At 32.0% G+C, this 20,726-nt stretch overlaps 1 protein-coding gene across 1 annotated transcript in view; it reads right to left on the bottom strand.

Moving 5' to 3' along the window:
- The window catches only part of LOC121117389 (SCO-spondin-like), a 95,105-nt gene that overhangs the window by 44,422 nt on the left and 29,957 nt on the right, over positions 1 to 20,726 (bottom strand). Inside the window, 2 exon segments of the mRNA XM_040711806.2 lie at positions 16,260 to 16,856; positions 18,601 to 20,439. Coding sequence (XP_040567740.2) covers positions 16,260 to 16,856; positions 18,601 to 20,439 — 2,436 coding nt within the window.

The following is a 20,726-nucleotide window of genomic DNA, read 5'->3' as shown; positions in this document are numbered from 1 at the left end:
TGGATCAAATATCTGAACAGGTCCTTTTCAAAACCAACAATGTTTTCTCGAGGAAATGTCGTCAGATAGTCTTTGAAGTGGCTCTTTCTTTCACTTTAATCTATCAAAGATTATCAATTATATATTTATGTATGTAAAAATATCTTGTTCTTAAATAAAGTGTACTTAAATACTCAAAAAACAAAAGAAAAAGAAATATCAGATTACATGAGTAAAGTAGATATTAAAAGCGTTTAAAATGATAATTAATAAAACAATATTTTATGTACGAGTACTTTTTATATATCAAACATAACATCCATGTCAAAAGCTGCTTATCACACAATGCAACAACATTTTTGAACTCGGATTTTAATTGTTGTTTTATATGGATTATGTTTTTGTCGAAAAACACAAAATGGACATTTTCAATTAAAAATATTCATTTTTTGGCCTACAGATTGTTTTTTCTTCTTTTGTTCTTTTAGGGCATATAAAAGATGCAGACATATTTTTGAATATAAAAAAACAAACATTTTTAAACAAAACTTTCAATGTATATTATAAATAATAATCTTCATTTCTTAATAATGTTTTTTTTCAATCTTTTTGTATCGTATTCTGATTATGAAAATCACATTCTGAAATTAAAGCCTTCTCAAACTTTGGAAAAGGGCTTACTTTTAAAGTTATTCAATCTTTAGTTCTTTAAATAATAGCTTCAATTATTTAATACAGCTGTTGATGCTGGGATATATTTTCTTATTTTTGAGTGACATCGCATAGCTAGACTTGTATAAAATATGCCATAGAACGCATATGAACCTTTTTGTAGTTGCAACGTGAACGGGGCTTTTTATTTGTTAAAGCTGTTTTCATAATTCCTTAATTCTTAAAAAGAAGGAACTAGTATAAAGTAATGACAAGTGTATGTGTTCATGAAAGACGAAGAGTAAGTTTCAGGTTTGTTGGGGAGTTATGAGTAGTGTTGTGTCCATCCTTATTCAGTCGGTCCAGTCTTAGGATGGGTCCTGTCTGTTCTTGGGACCAGTCCTTAAAACTGTCGACCGTTCGGACTGTCAGTACTAGAACTGATTAAAGATAATAAGAAATTCGAGTGAGTGATATCATCACGGACAAAATTTTATAAGTTATTTGACTGATATGCTGTACGAAACTGGGCCGGACCGAGACTTAACTAGACGGGAATGTAGTCTTCAGTCCTTGATATTGACCGACACAACACTAGTTACGAATGTAAGTTCTCGTTGTACTCAGAGTAGAATGGAGGATTGACATCAGAGTAATTCCTGGATATGTTCTTCCTACTATGGTCGTTTGAAAAGTCTGTACAAAGTCCAAGAGATGACACTACTGGGGTGTATAAAGGTTATGTTTAAAACTACGAGCTCCTTTTGCCTTTCATTACAAATTGCAATTAAAGTAGCTAAATTGATTATAATAATCAAAGAATGATTAATTTATCGATTATATTTGAAATACTATATTGGCGTAAAACATAGTTTCTTAAATCAAATAAAGTTTCTAAACTATAGCTACAAGCATCCCATAAATTTGAAGACAAAGCCAACAATTTACTCAAATATGTCAATTAAATATTGGGTTGTATGTATACATGAGGTAAAAAATAAATTTCGTTATTTTTGTTCAGTACTGTTTTTGTGTTGAGACATACCAAATATAATTGAATATGAAATTTTTGTTATTAGATCTTTCTTTTTGACTGGTAATATTTGATAAATTAAAGGAATTTTGGCACTTTGATAAACTAAGTATAATGTATTTTGTTTTGTATACCTAAGTATTTTTGGAATTTAACCATGTATACAGATACGTAGAGATAGAACTTGTACGTCATAACTCAAAATAAAAGAAGAAAAAAAATCAAAGAAAAAGTTTTCTTTAAATAGTCTTCATAGGACCTATATGTGGATATTGCAATCTCAATATGATTAGTACACAATAATCCAAAGTCTCAATTCACCATACAGAAGCTTCTAGATCCGTTATTCAATACTTGGAATTATAGAAAAAGAAATATGTAGGGTGACAATTTGGGAAATATTCTTAAATAACTTTCAGCTATTCACAAAAAAGGGTGTAGCATCAACTACATGGAGAGGCTCAGTTGTAGATTCTGCTTCCATATTTTTTATTATTATTATTTTTTTTTTCATAAGCACTATAAAGAGTACAAAAATGATAGTATAAGGGGTGTAATAATGATGCATCAAAATCGGCCTTTTTTTTAAGTGTCAGAATCGGCTGAATAATGCCGATTCTACTGACCCCTAAGCTTCCTTTTTTATATACATTATCAAGCGAAAAAAAAAAAAATAATAATATTATTTCAAAATTTCAACGAATAAAAGTTGATGAGAATCTTAGTATGGACTAACCTAGGTTAAATTATTAGGTGCTCCTCCCCGTAGGGACCCAGGATAGTTTTTTTTAAACTTTTATCTCAACATATAATATATGCAATCATAATAAGACTGTCTCAAAAATTTGAAGTTCATCTATTCAAAATAAAAGTCTATTCATTGGTACAGACAATATATATGAGTCAACCATGAATAAATTGACGCACTGAGATAAAATAACTTTATAACTAATTTTAATTTGAAATGATTTACAGCTAATTATAATCATAATTATGATTGATCCATATTTATATATTTTCTTGTCAATCCCTAATTTATAAAAAGTTTAACATTAAAAAAGTAAACCATTTTGTTATTTGTTTATGTAATTCCTTTAACCATAATATTAACAAGGAATTGGAATCGTTTATAAAGATAGTATCGGAATATGAATGGACTGAAATTTTTATACTGGCACATCTCCAGATAATGTGAAAATACATTATTTTAGGAATTACTAATACATGTTAAATACAATTAAGACTAAAGTAATTAACTTTATATAAGAAATCTTATTAGACCATGAAAAATTAGTTGAAAGTATAGGCGGATAGTGAGGCGGAATAAGAGAAGAATTTGAAAAGAAAACAGCCAGAAATTAACGAGTTAATCATCCCAATAAGGAGTTAATTTTGTTTCCTCCTTTTAGGATATGATTTTCTGCAAACATATAATCGATTCAATTAACTCAGCTAACGTATAAAAAAACAATTAGTAAGGTTATCGTTGAATAGTCCAAACTTTTTTTTTCAAACTAAGGACATCCCTAACCATTCTATTTTAAAGCAGTTGAACTCTGTTCTACCGAAGCTTTAAATTTAAAAAAAAATCTGTAATACTTTGAAGAATTGCCATATAAAATATCTTGTCGCCTCCATGTATTTATTACTCTATGCTTGGAAAAATTGTATTACTTTGTTTCTAAGGAGCAGGAGAGAAAAACCAACATTTTTTTCTATTAGGGATTCCCACCCATGGACACCCATTGGGCAATAATAGATATCTTGAATATGATTCACCCGTCTCTAGTAACAGTCACACCTACAATAGTTTCTAACTTTTCTTATTGAGACTATATATAGACCCATTACACAAACATTAACGCTAACGTTGTTGTGAACTCAAAATACTATAGTTCATGATTTTCCTATAAAAATGTGCTGTATAAATTATTATCAGGTTTAAAAAACAGGAAATTTCTCTTTGCATTGAGTCATATTACACATCCTTACGCAGTTATATAAACGTGAGTAGTGTTGTGCTGTTCCAAATTTAGGACCGAAGACTGCAGTCTAGGATAGTCCAGTCACAAATTATATTCTGTAAAAGAAGGAAAACTCGATCACTTATGACGTCATTGGGATGTTTCTTCCTTATTATTATACTTCTATGACTCTTACCCCCTGGATAACTACTCCTCCCCTTTACTGCGGAGCGAGAACCTCAGAGTTGTTATACCAACTAGTATTTCACTTCCCGAGCTATTTAACCCCCAACCCCTGTACCCTCAAGCATTTTTACCTCATATTTCAATAAACAGCAACAACAAATTCAATCTTTTAACAACCATACAAATGTAATGACTAATTTAACTGAATGACGTAGGATTAGTGATGCATTGAACGTCCATTGAAGTCATAAATTGTCACCCAATTTATTGGAACTTTATCATCATTTAAATCAACTAGTATTTGGAAAACCTCCAATTCACGAATTGAAGAACAATCAAAGAAGTTATCCTTGTCCTTAACACTTCTTTCAGATCCGTAGTCAATTGATTTCCCTTTTACATGTACATATTAATAATTATATTTGCATCACCGAATTACATTCATTTCTGATTCGAACTCGAAAGTAGAATGGCTCTACAACCGCTCATTACAACCGTAACATTCATTTATGACTTTGGCCTTCAAACGTTTAGTAGCAGTACTTCACATTAATAATCATAAAAAAGGAATGACGTGTAGATGGACTCGAGGAGTGAAATACCAAGAGGTAAAATGACGGGGTGTACTCGTCTATGTGAGTAGGTTTTATATTCCCTATTAATATATTTATATTATTCAGCTGAATTTATTTTTAAGGACTGTTCTCAAACTGAACTGGTTGGGTTACCCTTTATAATCAATTTTGGCCTTTTTCTTTTTGGAACATTAGTTTCGTTCCCTTCATAATAAAACTTCGATGTGCAAAATATATTTGACTCTGCTGAATATCGAATGGTGGCCATCGCTTCTTAATGTTTTGCCATATATTAAAAATTAGTTTGACAAAAAGTTAACTATTTCCAATTTTTTCTAATAACAAAAATGTATGTATTATACCAATTTGGTTCGTAGCATATATTGTATACTTCACTAGTTGAGTAATTCTTATAGTTTCAACTTTGTTTGTAATATATGTAGAGTACTTTATTTATTCAAACGAACCCTTATTATTAGCTACACTTTTCCCTTTTCAATAGTGGTAAATTTTTAATTGATTCTACTTTGATATGTGTTAATGATAGAAACGGACGCAAATGTGAGGAAATTTATAATTTTATTCATAAGTTGAATTGCTAAAGGCCGCCTCTACATGTCGTTCAAATATTACAATTTTTAGCATACAATTTTTACTATTTGATCCGATTGAGAGCGTAGAGAATGAGAGTAAAAACAGTGTCTAATAAAATGATTGTACAGGTTTATTACTTGGGCTCGACAGAGGTTAAATTTCTCCGGTGCCGCTTTTCAGAGTATTAAGGAGCCTCTCCAATATCCCAAAATACAGCTCAGCTTACGGATAGTGTAGGTGAACTTCATGGCTCCGAAACAGGTCAAATTCTTGCCCCGAGGCACAAGAAAAATAAATTAAAAAGTTGCATTGAACATATAAAACAGATTTAGCCTTGGTTTATTTTGGGATATTAGAGGGGGCCCTTAGTACACACAGAAGCCACGGTAGAAGGATGCTTTATTATAGAATAGTCCTTTATACATTGAAAAGGGGTGGTGGTTTAAACTGCTTAGGGGCCTAGCATTTCACTTGCACAACCTGAGAATTGGGGTGAATTTTTAGATTTTGTCCTGCAATGAAATTATTCAAAATCATATTGCTTACAATATAATTGCTTTACGATGATATTACGCACAATAATTTTGTCTCTCAATGATATTACCCGATGATGTTATCAGCAATCTTTTTACCTCAATCATCAATTTTTTCCTCTGAATAATTAAAATAATAGGTTTAAGTACAAAATGAAATCCACACTACTGAACTAACCGAAGAAATTAGGACTCAACCAATACTAATTATGAATAGGAGTCTCTGTCACATAGACTAAAAAAACACATATAGGTCAATAAAAAATTGCAAAATACTAGTTATATTAGAATAGAGCGTTTTCATAAATTGCATCATAATTGAAGGAAACGCAATCTTGGGGACTCACAGTTAATATTTTTACAACATAAAATGCATAAATATCCAATAAATCTGTAATAAACTACATCAAATGAATATGAATAAAATAAGACTTCACACTTGCATTGAATACTAATTTATGCCAAGATTAAACAGTGATATTTGAATTAAATCAAAGTAATCAAAACTCAAAATCCTTAGAATATGGATAGATCTGTTTAAGTTTTTGGATCGATTAGGACCGAGACAAATAGGATCATTTGACAAAATATCGTATTGCTTCTATAAATAATACTTAATTATTTAAACTCCGGCAATGAAGTTGAAGGTGGTTATCTTTTTGCCTTTGTCTAATATTTTGTATGGAAATCATAGGGATCACGGCAAAAAGTTACTGATCGATTGAAATCAAATTTGATATGAAAATCATATATGATCACATTAAAAAGTCATTTAATTTTGAGAAGTCAATGCTAAAGATCAAAGTCAATGTAAGACAGAACTTAAAAAATGCATTACGGAGCAAAACTTTGGACAAATTGAGATACTTAACCTAATTTGATTTTCGGGAGGGGTTTTTCGCTCTACCGAGTGCCCATTCTAGTTTATTAATAAAATTGTATAACGATGTCATAATATATTTTTAATAAATATGAGAGATATGATGTAAAATAATTCTAGTCATTTTGGGGAAGGATATATTTTTGATAGACAATAAGGTTTAAGTCCTTTTATCTGTTGCTCTCATTTCGAGACATCCAATAGTTCGATATTTTCCTGAATATAAATGAAAAAAAAAGGGTTTTCATTATTATAAAACTTGATTGGTTAGTCCCCCAAAATAATTGACATCAACAATGAGGATCTTACATGAAAACGCTCCATTGAAGATTTAATAACAACATAAAAATATCAATAGGCTATTTAAAAAAAATGGACATCTACATGAGAATGTTGTTTTCAATATACGAACCTTGTTTTTTACTCATTCTTTCTTCTTACGTAATTTTTTTTTTTTTTTCTTGAAAATAGAAATCAATTTCAGGTAGAAAATTATGACTTTAAAAATGGATAATTTGATCATATAAACAAATATAAATTATCTCGTTAACAACACGTAAGTCTTCGTTTCCCTACTTTTTAACTACCTATAATTATCCATACTGATTAGACAAAATATGTATAGAGGCTACGTAAGAGTCCTCTTTGCACTCCAATGAGTATGTTGTCTGTATTTTAACAGGTACATTGACCTCTCATTAGATTAAAAGTATCTATTTATAAGTGTTGGGGTTCGGTTCAGAACAAACTACTTGAGCGGTCTGAGACCATTATAATTTGGGTGGATTGAATTAATTGGGTCCATTAGAGAAGTTTGATCATTTAAAATTTAGTCAACACCACGTATGTCTAGCATGTATCCCGCTTATCTTTAGGGGAGTCTGCACGGGGTGGACTGAAGGGGTTGTAGCCTCCAAATTTCCAAATAATTTAATTCGATAACTTTTTTCCCAAAAATTTACTTTATTTTGTGAATTATTATAGATTTTTCATTTTTTTTTCAAAAAATAAAATATTTATAATTTAATATTTGTAAGCAGCTGTGCATTTATCATTTTTCTCCAAAAAATTTCAATTTTGTGATTAGCTGTGAATTTTTTCTTTTTTTTTACCCCAAAATTCGATATTAGAAATTCCTTTTTTCCAAAGATTCAATAATAGAAATTCATTTTTTCCAAAAATTTAATATTAGAAATTCTTTTTTCAAGAAAATCATTTTCAAACTTTTTTTTGTGCAAATATTTTTTTGTAAACATCTGCGAATTAAAAAAATCATTTTTTTTGTGAATATCTATGTCTTTCGAAAAAGTTCCAAAAACCAAGCCCCCCCCCCAAAAAAAACAAAACAACAACATTTATATTTATATAATACTGCAAACGCCCCTGAATTCTCATTCTCTCTACAATGATACTCTTTTTCAGCAAAATTGACACAATATTATCAAATCCCGTAGAACACGCATAATATTATTAACATTGAAAAATATTTGACGCCATGTCGTATTTTCTGAGACTTTAACAGGGTTGACCATATTTATCTTCAAAATTACATTTGGTCTTTTTAATATTTGGCCTAAAATTGAAATAAATTTGCATTCAATAGTTTTGTTTTATATAACAATTTTTCATGAAATAAAGCTTAATAGGTTCTGCGGCCCATTATAAAATCTCAAGTGGTAATATGGCCCATTATATCAAAAGGTTGGATATCCCTGGTCTAGACCAATTCTATACATGAAATGTTGATGACGTCATGCATGATTCAAAATAGTGAACAAATAGATTGAGACCCAGAATAAATCGGTCCATTATTTGAAAACGATTAAACTTCGGTCAACCCTCTCAGTTTGCAGTCTGGACCGAAATATTGGTTCAAATCGTATTATAAAATAACTTATAAACGAACCGAAAAAATCTTGGGCTTGGACCGATATTCAACGTAAATAAATTCGGTCGTGCGCTGAGACGATTGAGGAAAAATAGAAAATAACGAGTAATTTGTAATTTTGGTCGGTTCAGAAAACCAGCTCATTGAGATTTAGAGCAAAATATTTTATTTTTTAAAATCGCAACAACAAGGTCATATGACACGTCGGTATCTTTATTGTATAACGCAACTTTTTTCCAAAAATAAAGAGGGAAAACGGCTCCAAATTAGCCAATTTCTGCAAAACTATGTAATTATTGTTCAATGATTGTTTTAAATTGTTTACAGTTAACAACAACCATTTCTAATTTAACCAATCAACATTCAGAAAACTGATTAGGAGAAAAGAAACAGAATAAATATATTTGAGAACTGAATAGACAAAATGTTATTATGTTAGAAATATAACCCCGTGCAACGGTCTGAGATCGTCCAAAGATCGGTCCAAATTGGTACATAAAAACAATTAAGTCCGAACCGTGTAAACAAAAAATCAACACTAATACATATTTATGTATGCCTTCCGTCATGGAGAAAGGAATAACACAATAAAGGCAATAAAATATAAACTTTTTCTTTCTTCTTCAATTGTGTTTACACCTACAATATTGTTCTACCTTTGTACACACCAATTATATTTTCAATGTTTGTAAAGTAGAAAAAAAAACTGTTTCTAAGGCAAGAGCCTGACATTAATAGCAAATATATATAAAAATAAACAAAAGTAATACAACCTTTGACCCAAGGCCTAGACAAGCACTTTATAAGATATGAAATTTCATTTATACTATTTATTTTCAATATCTTTGTATACTATTATAAATATGACGTCGTTTAACACAATATGGTGTACCGGATGGAAACTTGAAACGTACACATTTGTATTATATTGATTATAGAGAAGTTATGTGTGATTAAAATATAATTGTCTGAAATTGTAGAAGTAGCCATGTATATTAAACACCCGCTACTTTTTGAATTTTTAAATCGGACGAGCAATGCCATCTCAGGGAGATTCAAGGCTAAGGTCATCAACTCTTCTTTGACTGAGTTGAACTCCAACACAGGTAGTCAGGGTGACAGAAATGTATCGTAGCACCTTCTACAATGTTAAGAAGAGCACAGATCATAACGAGACCAAAGAGAAGAATGAGGCTCTGGACAAAAACCTATCATTAATACGGATGCCCACAGGACGCCCTGATTTGCTTCCCAGAGGATTACAGGCTCACGGCAGCCATTTACATCGACGTTTTAAGGCCAACCTGCCAAAAAAATTCCAATGGCAACCTCATCTTTCAGCAAGATGGAGGCCCTGCTCACAATGGGAAACATCGCTTTCTGAGACAAGAGATAAAGTAAAAGAGTAAAAAAAGATTTTTGTTAAATGTATAATTAAAGAATGACAGGTTATTTTCTTTTGTCTTTCCAAGTGTGTAAGTTTCAAGTTTCCACCCAGTATATCCATATAAGATTAAACAGTGGTTGTATGCAAATTATCGTTTAATTTACAAAGGAAATTAAAAATGTATTTTTGGATAGAACATTGAGTCCCATTAAACTATTGGTTTACAGACTTACCAATGTGATTGTGTGATACTCTCACTTTGAAAGGGTATCTACATACCATTTCATTTAAAAATTAAGGATGACTTTAACATAATTAGGTACTTCATAGTACTTTACCTAATAAAACATTATTCTTTCTGCATGTTTTATACCTAAATTTAACTTATTAAAAGAAATGAAAACGATTTTATTTATAATTTTGATTATATAGGTATATATTATATCAAATTTAAATATTAATTTAGGGTGTTCCTACATGGATTTGCATATCAATTAACCAAATAATAATAAGATATTCCAAGTTAGATGAAAAAAATCATCATTCAGCAATAGGTTGATCATAATAAAAGTTGTATAAAATATGACTTTACTGCATGTTAAATTCTTTTTTGTTGGCAATTCTCAGAGTGTATATATTATTTCAGAAAGTATTATCTCTATTCCTTAATTCTTGAAGAGTATCCAAGCTTAAAGTTATCACAAGTGCATATGCTTATGAATGGTGTTGTGTCGGTCCTTATTTAGGAATGAACACAGCAGTCCCGTCAAGGTAAGTCTCAGTCCCATCCAGTTCAGTACTGCATATTAGTCCTAAAACTGATAAAGTTCAGTCCTTGATGACGTCACTTAATCTTATTTATTTATTTCTAGTCCTGACAGTCCTAACTACCGACGGCTGTAAGGATCAGTCCTAAACTGGACTGGATTGGACCAATTAGATAAGGACTGACACAACCCTACTCATGAATGACGGAGATTAAAACTGAAATGATGTAAAGTAGTTATTAGGACAAGTTGGACTCAGAGTATAATTACGATCGATAACGGAGTAATTCCGGCCTATGGCCTTTCTAGATACTAATGGGATTAGTGAGTATTTCACTCTTCACATAACTTCTCGCAGCTAACTATATAAATCAACAGGAGAGCTAAGCGATTACTCTCTCAAGCATTCTTCAAAATTGTGAAAGCTACATGCCATTTATTCGTTTTCTTTTTTTATTTATACAAGCGGGAAGATCTTATTTTTTATAACTCTACTGATGAACACCTCCAGAGCTTTTAGAGCTCAAATCAACACACTTACAAACGAAATAAGGAAACAAAGAAGAAGAATATAGATCAAAATTACTCCGGAGAGAGGCCCTTGTCACTGATGGAAGGAGCTCCACTGTCTTAAATTTACTGAAAACCAGTCAACGAATGTTGAAGAAGGAAGATAGGAGAATGAAATCCTATTTCAAATCAAAGGGAATTGAGGCTTAAATTGTCAAACAAATAGGTAATGGAATGCAATACTCAGAAATCCATTCTCTTAAACACAATATGCGCCGGTATGATTCAAAGTCGTTTCTAGAGAAAGAAATATACATTATTATTATGTATATGGACTTCAAAGACAGTTCGTAGATTAAATAGAGTAATTGTAATACTAGAATTTTTACTCGTACTCCATCTGACAAATTAAAGGATCATTAAAAAATATGTATATTGAGACAAACGTGGTTCAAAGTGTTATGGGAAAGACTTTCATGTGAGCTCGGCTCACGTTAAGTTGAAGATTTCCATACGGCAAAAGCCGCATGATGACGGGGTTTTCCCTAATTTCACTCACACTGCAAATATTTAATTATTTACTATTCAAATTCCAGTTGCAATAGCGTAAATTAATTATCTAATATAATGTAACCTATTAATTTTTAGATTTATAATAAATTCATGCATGAAAATCTGCACAAGTTTTAAAAATCCTTTTTTGATGATGTCTAGCAAGCAAAAATAGTCTTAATGAGTAAATATTGTTACATTACTTAAAAACGACGCACAAATTCTTTAAAAAACTAAAAAACCCTAATTCCCCTAAAGGAATAGGCAAAATTAAATTAAAACTTATGGCATTTCATAGGAGGTATTTTTACTCCATGATACTCCTACTTATTGTTATATCTAGATAGTTTTCATTTGACGTCAGCATTGTTGATGTAGGTCATTCTGAGGCATTGTAGTTGTGGGTCTAAACATCCAAGTTCCATAACAATGAAAATCTTTTTTTTTTCATTCATATTAAGGATAATAATACACTATTGCTTGCACGGAAAATTCCGCAAGAGAAAATTGCCTGTATTTTGTTCAAAATAGTTTGAACAACTGTTTGTTTCATCCCCAAAGGAAGTACCTTCAAGTGTGAGAAATATTATTGCAATAAAAGAGGGAGATACTTAGCTTAGGACCTCTTAAAATATGTGTGAATACTCTCCGTCCTCATATTGGCCAGTTTCCCACGGGTAGTGTGGGATTGTTAAAACTACCACCAATACATCCAAGGAACCCCTCTAATACCACAAACTAGTTCAAAGCCCTCGCGTTTGTGGGTCCTGGATATAGTGTGGGATAGTTGAAAACCACAGTCAAAGCATCACATACATCCAAGGACCCCCTCTAATATAAAAAATAGTTACAAGCCCTTGGGTTGCCCGAGTTACTTGAGGGTACCCCTGGATCTTTAAACCCCACCATCATAGCTTTACATACCTCTAAGGAACCCCTCTAATAATAAAAAATAGTTGCAAATCCTCGGTTTGGGTCTCAAAGTCTTCGTATTATTAACAACCAAGTGTAATGTGCCGAATAAATAAGATGCATGTCTCACATTTGCTAAAAAAATTAAAATCTCAATGGCTATGTTAGTTTTATGTATACTTCTGGTTCCTTTGAGTTAATGAATGAATTTGGCGGGTATTTTTAGCAATCCCACACTACTCCCGGGCCAATCTTAGAGCAGAGGGTACTCAACCATATTTGAAGAGGCTCTAAGCTATGTATTCACCCCTCTTTACCAATCCTCTTGATCCATTTCTTAGAAGATTGGATTGAATTTAAAAAAATGGAAGGAAATTGTATTCAATAATATTACTCACACTTGCAGGTAGACCCTTGGGGGATGGAACAAACAAATATGTTAAGATATTTGTCATAAATAATATTAATCGAATTTATAATGTGTTATTATTCATCATGAAGTTCAACCAAAATACTGGCAATTTTCTTACAACCAATTTTCCAAATTAGCAATTATCATCCATGGCAATTTTCTCCTGGGCAATCTTACATGGGCAATTTACCCCAGAACAGTTTTCCTAGTACCGAACTATTGGAAGTTGGACCAACAATTTTATAGACAATAAATTAACAACCAAAGAGGAAAGAATATTATATTTTGATCAAGTTACCCACCCTACTTTTCTCTCCCCTAGTCTATCCAAAAAAATAATAATTGTAAAAAAGAAGAATTTTCAGTACATATTTCTTTGATTTAATTCAAATATTACTTGTTGTCATTGACATCAAGTTGTATTCAATGCAAGTGTTTAGTTTTTTTCAATATTTTTAAAGCCACATGATAGAGTTTCATTAAGATGTATTGAAAATTTGGACATTTTATGTTATAAAAATATAAACTATGATATCGTCGCTTCAACTATGATACCATTTATGACGTCAGCATATATGTACATATTTATTACTGTTGAGACTCCGCCCTGAAACATTTTTTTTTGTTCTGTCTTTTGGTTTTGTGGACATATATTTTGGGTCTAGACCTTGGTCTGAAATCGTGAATTGGAGAAATACTTTTTCTATAAAATATATTTTGTACGAATTTTCCTTCTTTTTTGAGGGACCGATGAAGATCCAAATTTTTGTTTATGTATGTAGCCTGAATTTTATTACTATACCGATCCGAACTGGACTTGGACCGAATTATAACAGTTTTAGACCGATAATGGATTTTCAGACGCAATCCCAACACTAATCACTAATATTTTAATAATTACAAGACCTTTTTTCGAATCAACAGTTTATTAGAGGCCTCAAGACAATAAATAGTATATGATAATAAAAAGACAATTAGCATTCCATATTTTGCTATGTACATACTATTTGCATGCAAATCCCTTTAAAAAGAGGTCAATGGTCTACTTCTAATGCCATGCTATACGCAAAACAATCAGCATTACGCGTGATTTCCCCATTCTTCTCTAAGTTCATCCGAAAGAAAACAACTTTGTTGTTCATAACGGTATTTATGAAGAAATGAAAAATTGTCGCTTTTTTCAAGAGATTTGCAAATAATATAGAAATTATAATAATATTAATAGTAGTTTCAATAACATTCATATTCACTTCCATCCCGATTTTTTTAGTAGCTCTACATTTTTGGCCCGTCAACACATAAGAAAGTTGGAATATTTTTTATCAAAATTGAGTTTGGATTAAATTTGTATGCTTCTACGAAAATTATTCTTATTTACCCTTTCAGTGCGTTGCAAATTGTACTTAAAGTAGGCCGAATTGATTTTCACAACAAAAAACAGAAGAGAAATTGACATATTTTATTTTGAAAGGGGTTATATTTGAGGACTTAACAAGAATTATAGTATATATTTACTAATCCTACAAATTTGATTAATAATCTTTATTTTTGTTCTAGATTGTTTTTATGTTGACGCACCACAGATGTTACTCAATTTTTTTTTTTTCCTTTTTTGATGGAGACATAAGAATTTTAGGTCTCTCAGTTCATTTTTTTTACATGAAGCTACTGATGCGTTTATAACTTTTATTCATTCTTTGAATTGCATTGTAATTCGCAAAAATTGATCTTCACAATGAAATAATTAGAAATTGATAAATTATATTCAAAAGACAATATTGGAGTCAAAATAAGTCTTATAAATCAAATGAAGACTCTAAACTATAACTTTAATCCTTGAGTATCTACATACACCCCACAAATTTTAATAATAGGCCTATAACTGAATCAAATATGTCTGAATAATTTAACTGTATATATTTATAAAGTAAAATATTAAATGAGGAATTTCTCATTTTCTTGATTTTTGTTCAAGATTGTAGTTATGTTGTTGAACTAAATATATACGAGAACAAAAACTGTCTTAATATTAAAGTCACAATTGAATAAAAAATGGAGAACTGCATTTTCTGAATATTTGATTCAATTTATTCTAGTTTAGAAAAACAATACTTCTGGATAATTGTTATTTTAAAAAAATAATTCAAAATTTAAAAGGCATTTTTGGGCAAGAAGTATTCACCTTATTCAGTTTTGTTAAAAATATCAAAGATCCAGTTTGAACTGGATTTTAAACATCGGTCAATCAATAAAATAAATATGAATGTATCAAGAACGCAGTGCCAAAATTTTTTAATCTAAGAATGCGTTCGGTCAGTATCAACCGTAAAAAACCGTCTACATCCGACATCCCTAATAAAAGTTAACTTTTTTTTGGATAATCTGCAAGGCAGTTAATGGATTTTCTGGAGTCTTTTTACATCCTATTCTCCAAGCTGGACAGGAACTCCGGATTCGTCTTTAAATTGTACCCTCCACTTCCTCCTTTACTGGAGAAGTCTTCCCCATTATTCTTTACTTGGGCCACCTGGAAACACAGGTCCTGGAGCATTTAACAATGTCTTATCCTATCTATCCACCTCAATTTCAGCCTCATTCATGATGAGAAGATGACGAAATGTTTATTATGATTTGTTTACGTACAATGAATGGCTGAATCAGAATGTTAAAAAAATTATCGCTTTTAAGTTTATTAGAAAATTTTATGGGCGTAGCTTTTAGAAGATCAAGAAAAGAGACTCTTCCAATTGTCTCTCGTCTTCCCTACATACAAATAGGTGGATTATCTCTTGTTATGTAATAGAAAAAGACCCGTTGTTGTTACTATATATATATTACGTGTTGTCCTAATTGATGGTAGTCGAGCCTGGGTGTGTCTACAGTACTGACTCATGATTATTTGCCAGTAATGACTTTTTATCTATTTGTAGTATTTGTCTTCATAAGGGAAAATAGATTTTAAATGCATTATTAATGAACTACCTAACAAAACAGGGAGTAAATCAAAGAAAAAACATGAACAGAATGACTGATGACATTTCTAATCACGTTTTTTTTTTCATTTAATTCACTACATAGATTGAAAAAAAAATTCTAAATATTATTATACTTCTTTTTTGGAGAGGGATGAGAATTTATCCACATCTATCTATAAGAAAATATTTTTCTCCATGCTCGATATCCAACTGAGAACAATATATACATCGATATACATGTACTTATCAGTTTTTGTATGAACAATGAATCTACACCCAAACTAAATATTCAACCTTGATATTTCCCATCAGGGCCTTAATCCGTTTAATATAACGGAGATATCATTCTTACATCATTAACACGCTCCATGAGTATAATCAAAAAAGGATATTGGGAAAAATAAATCATAGTCATGAGATGAGTTATGGTTTATAGTAATAAGTATATATTCGTCACTTACCAGGACACGCTTCTTTAACACATTTTTTCGCCTCTTCTGGATCTCCTTTGCACGGACTGAAAAGTAATCCCAACCTTGTTTTACTGGCATTGCACGTTCTACTTCTTTTTTGAGTTCCTTGTCCACAAGATACAGAGCATACAGTCCATGATCCCCAATGGGACCAAGAGTAACAGGGCCTGTCATTACAGAGTGACGTCTCAAGTTGATTCCCTTCACATTGCATTCCTGAACAAACTCGAGTTCTCTTTTTTGATCCACCTCCACAAGTAGAGGAACACGATGACCATGGTGTCCATTCTGACCATACAGTGGGACAATCATCTAAATTACAAAACAATGTAATCTCAGAAGGACCTGGGCACGGTCCTTCTGACTCTAGGAATGGACCATATCTTCCGCCTGGGGACAAACATTCCCTTTTCCTTAACTGACTTCCACCCCCACATGAGGCACTGCAACTAGACCATTGTCCCCATTCAGACCATCCACTTGGGCAGTCTTTGTTTTCATTGCATGGCTCGGAAATGAGGCCAGATCCAGTACAGTCCTTAGATTGATCAGAGGAACATTTTCTCTTCCGGTTTCGACGTCCACCTATGTATAATAATAGATTGAGTAAATAAGTGTAATTAATCATGAACATTCTTGACTGACAGAGCATGAAAGAGATATCAAAAATCCGTTATTCAACGCGTGAAAATGAGCATAAAAAAGATATCAAAAATCCGTCATTCAACACGTGAAAATGAGCATATAAAAGATAAGTTAATTGGCAAACACTGCATTCATTCTTTGCAACTCTCTCCTTCATTTCTTTATTAAATTAAGAATTTCTAATACGTTTTTAAGAATAACAACAACAAATGTGGTGCGTCAACATAAAAACAATCTTGAACAAAAATTAAGATAAAGAGAAAATCCCAATATGTTTTTACATCATATATGGGTTATTCAGCGATAAATTTTTATGAGGCAACGGATTTTACTAAAATTTACTATGTGGTATTATATATACTAAACCAGCTCAGAAATCAAATTTTGAGTATGTAACTCTGAGTTTTGAGGTCTTAAAGTGTTAAAAAATAATGATTTGATGAATATTGGATAAGCGATATCATAAGCAGAAGCAAAGATAAACATATATAATTTTTCATTGTAGAACTATTAGTAAGCTTCACAAAACTTATGACTGATTATTAATTTTTTTTAAATTTTCTTATAATAAACCATGATCTCAGTTGTTAATCTTACATTTTCCATGGAATATGGGTTTTTTATTTGTTCTATATTTTGAAAAAAAGGTAAAACCTTTTTAATTAAGAAAAAAAAAAAAAAAAAACCCTGTAGAGTAGAAAATTCATCAAATCGGAAGCAATCCTGTGATTAATTAAATCATAACTTCATTTAAAATTAATATTTGGATATTTTTTATATTTCATATTAAATGGGAATAATTGATGAAAACTTTTATTAAACTATATATAATAATGAAGCTATTATTTTTATAAAGCACGCCATTACTTCTAATTCCGTGATTTTTTCGCAATACAAGGGGGTTTGTGAAAAAAATTGAAAAATTTAAGGTCAAAAACTGAGGTAATGCCTTACTTTTTTTCACTTTAAAAATATAATTTAGTATACGTTTTGTGAAGCTAATACACACCTTTTAATTTATATTTTATATTTGCCTGCCATTGCTTCAGTTGACGATATATCGCTAATCAAATAGAATATGTAGATTGCCCTACTTATCCTAAATTTTACACATAAGCTAGTCTAAATTTAATAATACCATACAGCAAATTTTAGTCTAATCCGTATCACATAAACTTTTTTCATCGAGTTACCAATTCATACAACCAAATATTTCATCGACATGTTTGAGTCGCTTATAGGCTATATATTCAAATTTGTATGAATTCAATAATTTAAAATACAGTTTGAAACCTTTATTTTTTTATTATGACGAATAATTTTTGTTACTTTAAGTGCAATTTGCGGTGTCCAATGGGTTAATATGAATTATTCAATGATAAGAATGGACAATTTTTCGTTGAAAGATACAAATGTAATACCCACTTAATTTTAGAAAATATATTTTAGTCTTAATTAATGTTGACGGGCCACGAATGTAAAATGTAAATAATTTTTGTTTTCAAGGGCTGAAACTACGGTTCAACCAATATATCGTCAAGCTGACTGAATTTAGCATCAAACTTGAGGTAGTTGATAGAAATGGACGAATATTCGTCGAAGAATATAAAAGTAGTCTACAATCAATTTTTGAGATACTCGTTCCATTTTGCTTATGTGTTAATGGGCAATAAATAATAATTACCTGGTTTGCATGATGCAGAGCACTCACTCCATTCCGACCATTGAGTCCATGATGGACAAAATATATTATTACATTCCTCTCTTTGAACTGCATCTCCTATACAGGGGGCCTTGTTCCTTGCATTCAGACTACATTCTCTATTTCTAATTCGAGTCCCTCCTCCACATGAGGCTGAGCATACTGACCAGTTTGACCACGATGTCCAGGATGGACATGCATTAACATTACATTCCCTTTTTTCTTTGTCTGAGTCCCCTAACGAATTACAAGCTGAACGAGAAACACAATCTCGTACTCGAGTCTGAGTTCCTCCTCCGCAAGATTCACTACAAGGTGTCCACTCTGTCCATTCACTCCACTTTGGACAACTCTCAGAATTACACCGCTGTATTTCTTCCAATGGTTCAAAACAAGGATTAAGGAATCCACTCCGAGACACAAGACAATCCCTTTCACGTCTTTGTGATCCCCCTCCACAGCTCACACTGCATGGCGTCCACTCTGTCCAGGGTGTTAATGATGGACATGGATTTTCGTTGCAGAGCTCCATATATTTTGTTTTACCAGAACAACTCGTAAGATCCAAACATATCTTCATTTTGGATCGCATTCCTTTCCCACAAGATCTTGAGCACTCAGTCCATTCTGTCCAAGGTGACCAAACTGGACAGTCCTGTTCATTGCAGTTCTCTGTCTCATTCAAATCTGCATTGCAAGGATTACCATTTCTAAATTTGGAATCGATGCACTTGCGATTTCTTTTCTTAGTTCCTTTACCACAGGTTTTACTACAGGTTGACCATTCGGACCATTCTCCTGGGAAGGGGCAGTTCTTAATACCATTGTTGCAGCTCTGGGTTTGAGAGTATCTTCCAGGACAAAAGAGATCTTTATCCATATTAACCACTTCATCTTCATTAAACGAGAATTGAAATTCCTTGCATTCCCTCTTCCGATTTCGTCTCCCTCCACTTCCACATGTTACAGAACATTCAGACCAGGAGCTCCATTCCGCCCATTGAGGACATTTTCTAACATTACAGGCTTTCATTTCCCAAGTATCTCCGTCACAACCATAAATATTGCTACCATTTAAATTTCGTGGGGTTAAGCAATCCCTAATACGCTTTTGATTACCCCCACCACAAGTTACTGAGCAAGTGGACCACTCCGTCCATTGTGTCCAAGAAGGACAGGGCTGATCCTCATTACACATCTCCTTCTTAATTTCATCTTTACACGATTGGGGTGCATCTCTTTTACAGGTTCTTATCTTAGTTCTGAGTCCACCAGATCCACAGGAAACAGAGCAAGAAGTCCAATCAGACCATTTATTATAGATGGGACAGGCTTCTTTATTGCATGCTTTCTCTTCGTAACTGTCCCCATTGCAGTCTTCGCCAAGACTTCTGTCATCATTCAAACACTCTCGATATCTTTTTTGCCTTCCACCGTTACAAGACTGTGAACATGAGGTCCATTCACCCCAAGAGCTCCAAAAAGGACAACGTTGTTTGTTACATTCTTCAACGAAATCCAATGGACCATGACAGGGATTACCACGAAATACTTGTCGAGACTCTCGACTTGATGCCTTACACTCTCTCGACTTTTTTCGATATCCACCCCCACAAGAGACAGAGCATTCAGACCATTCGGACCAGGGACTAAAAGACGGGCATTTTTGTGGGTTACAGACCTCAATTTCGAAAAGAGGTTTTAAGCAGGGATTATTATTGCTTCCACGGGTTATGGGGAGTCCACATTCACGGATTCTTGTTCGTCGACCGCTTCCACAAGATGAAGAACAAGAAGACCAGTCCGACCATGGACCTAATTCTGTAATACAAAAACATAAATTTATAATTAAAAAAGGGGTGCATTTCATCAATATTTAGATGAATTTGAACAAATATAAAAGTAAGTGACAAAATGAATGGATATTTATTTTACTGTATCATAAATCAATTTAAATCAATGAACCTGATCTTTGAAAAGCTTTTCTTAATCATAAATATTTTAGGATTGCTCTGATTGTGGTGTTAAAAGCCAATATTTTTATTTTCCTTCTCTCACCCTCTCAATCGGTTTTAATGTAAGCAAGAAAATTTATTTCTGTGTAAAAA

The sequence above is a fragment of the Lepeophtheirus salmonis genome, chromosome 5 (genome assembly GCF_016086655.4).
Source record: "Lepeophtheirus salmonis chromosome 5, UVic_Lsal_1.4, whole genome shotgun sequence".
Lineage (NCBI taxonomy): Eukaryota > Metazoa > Arthropoda > Copepoda > Siphonostomatoida > Caligidae > Lepeophtheirus > Lepeophtheirus salmonis.
The sequence above is the reverse complement of the archived record's forward strand: the minus strand, read 5'-3'. Positions and strand labels throughout refer to the sequence as shown.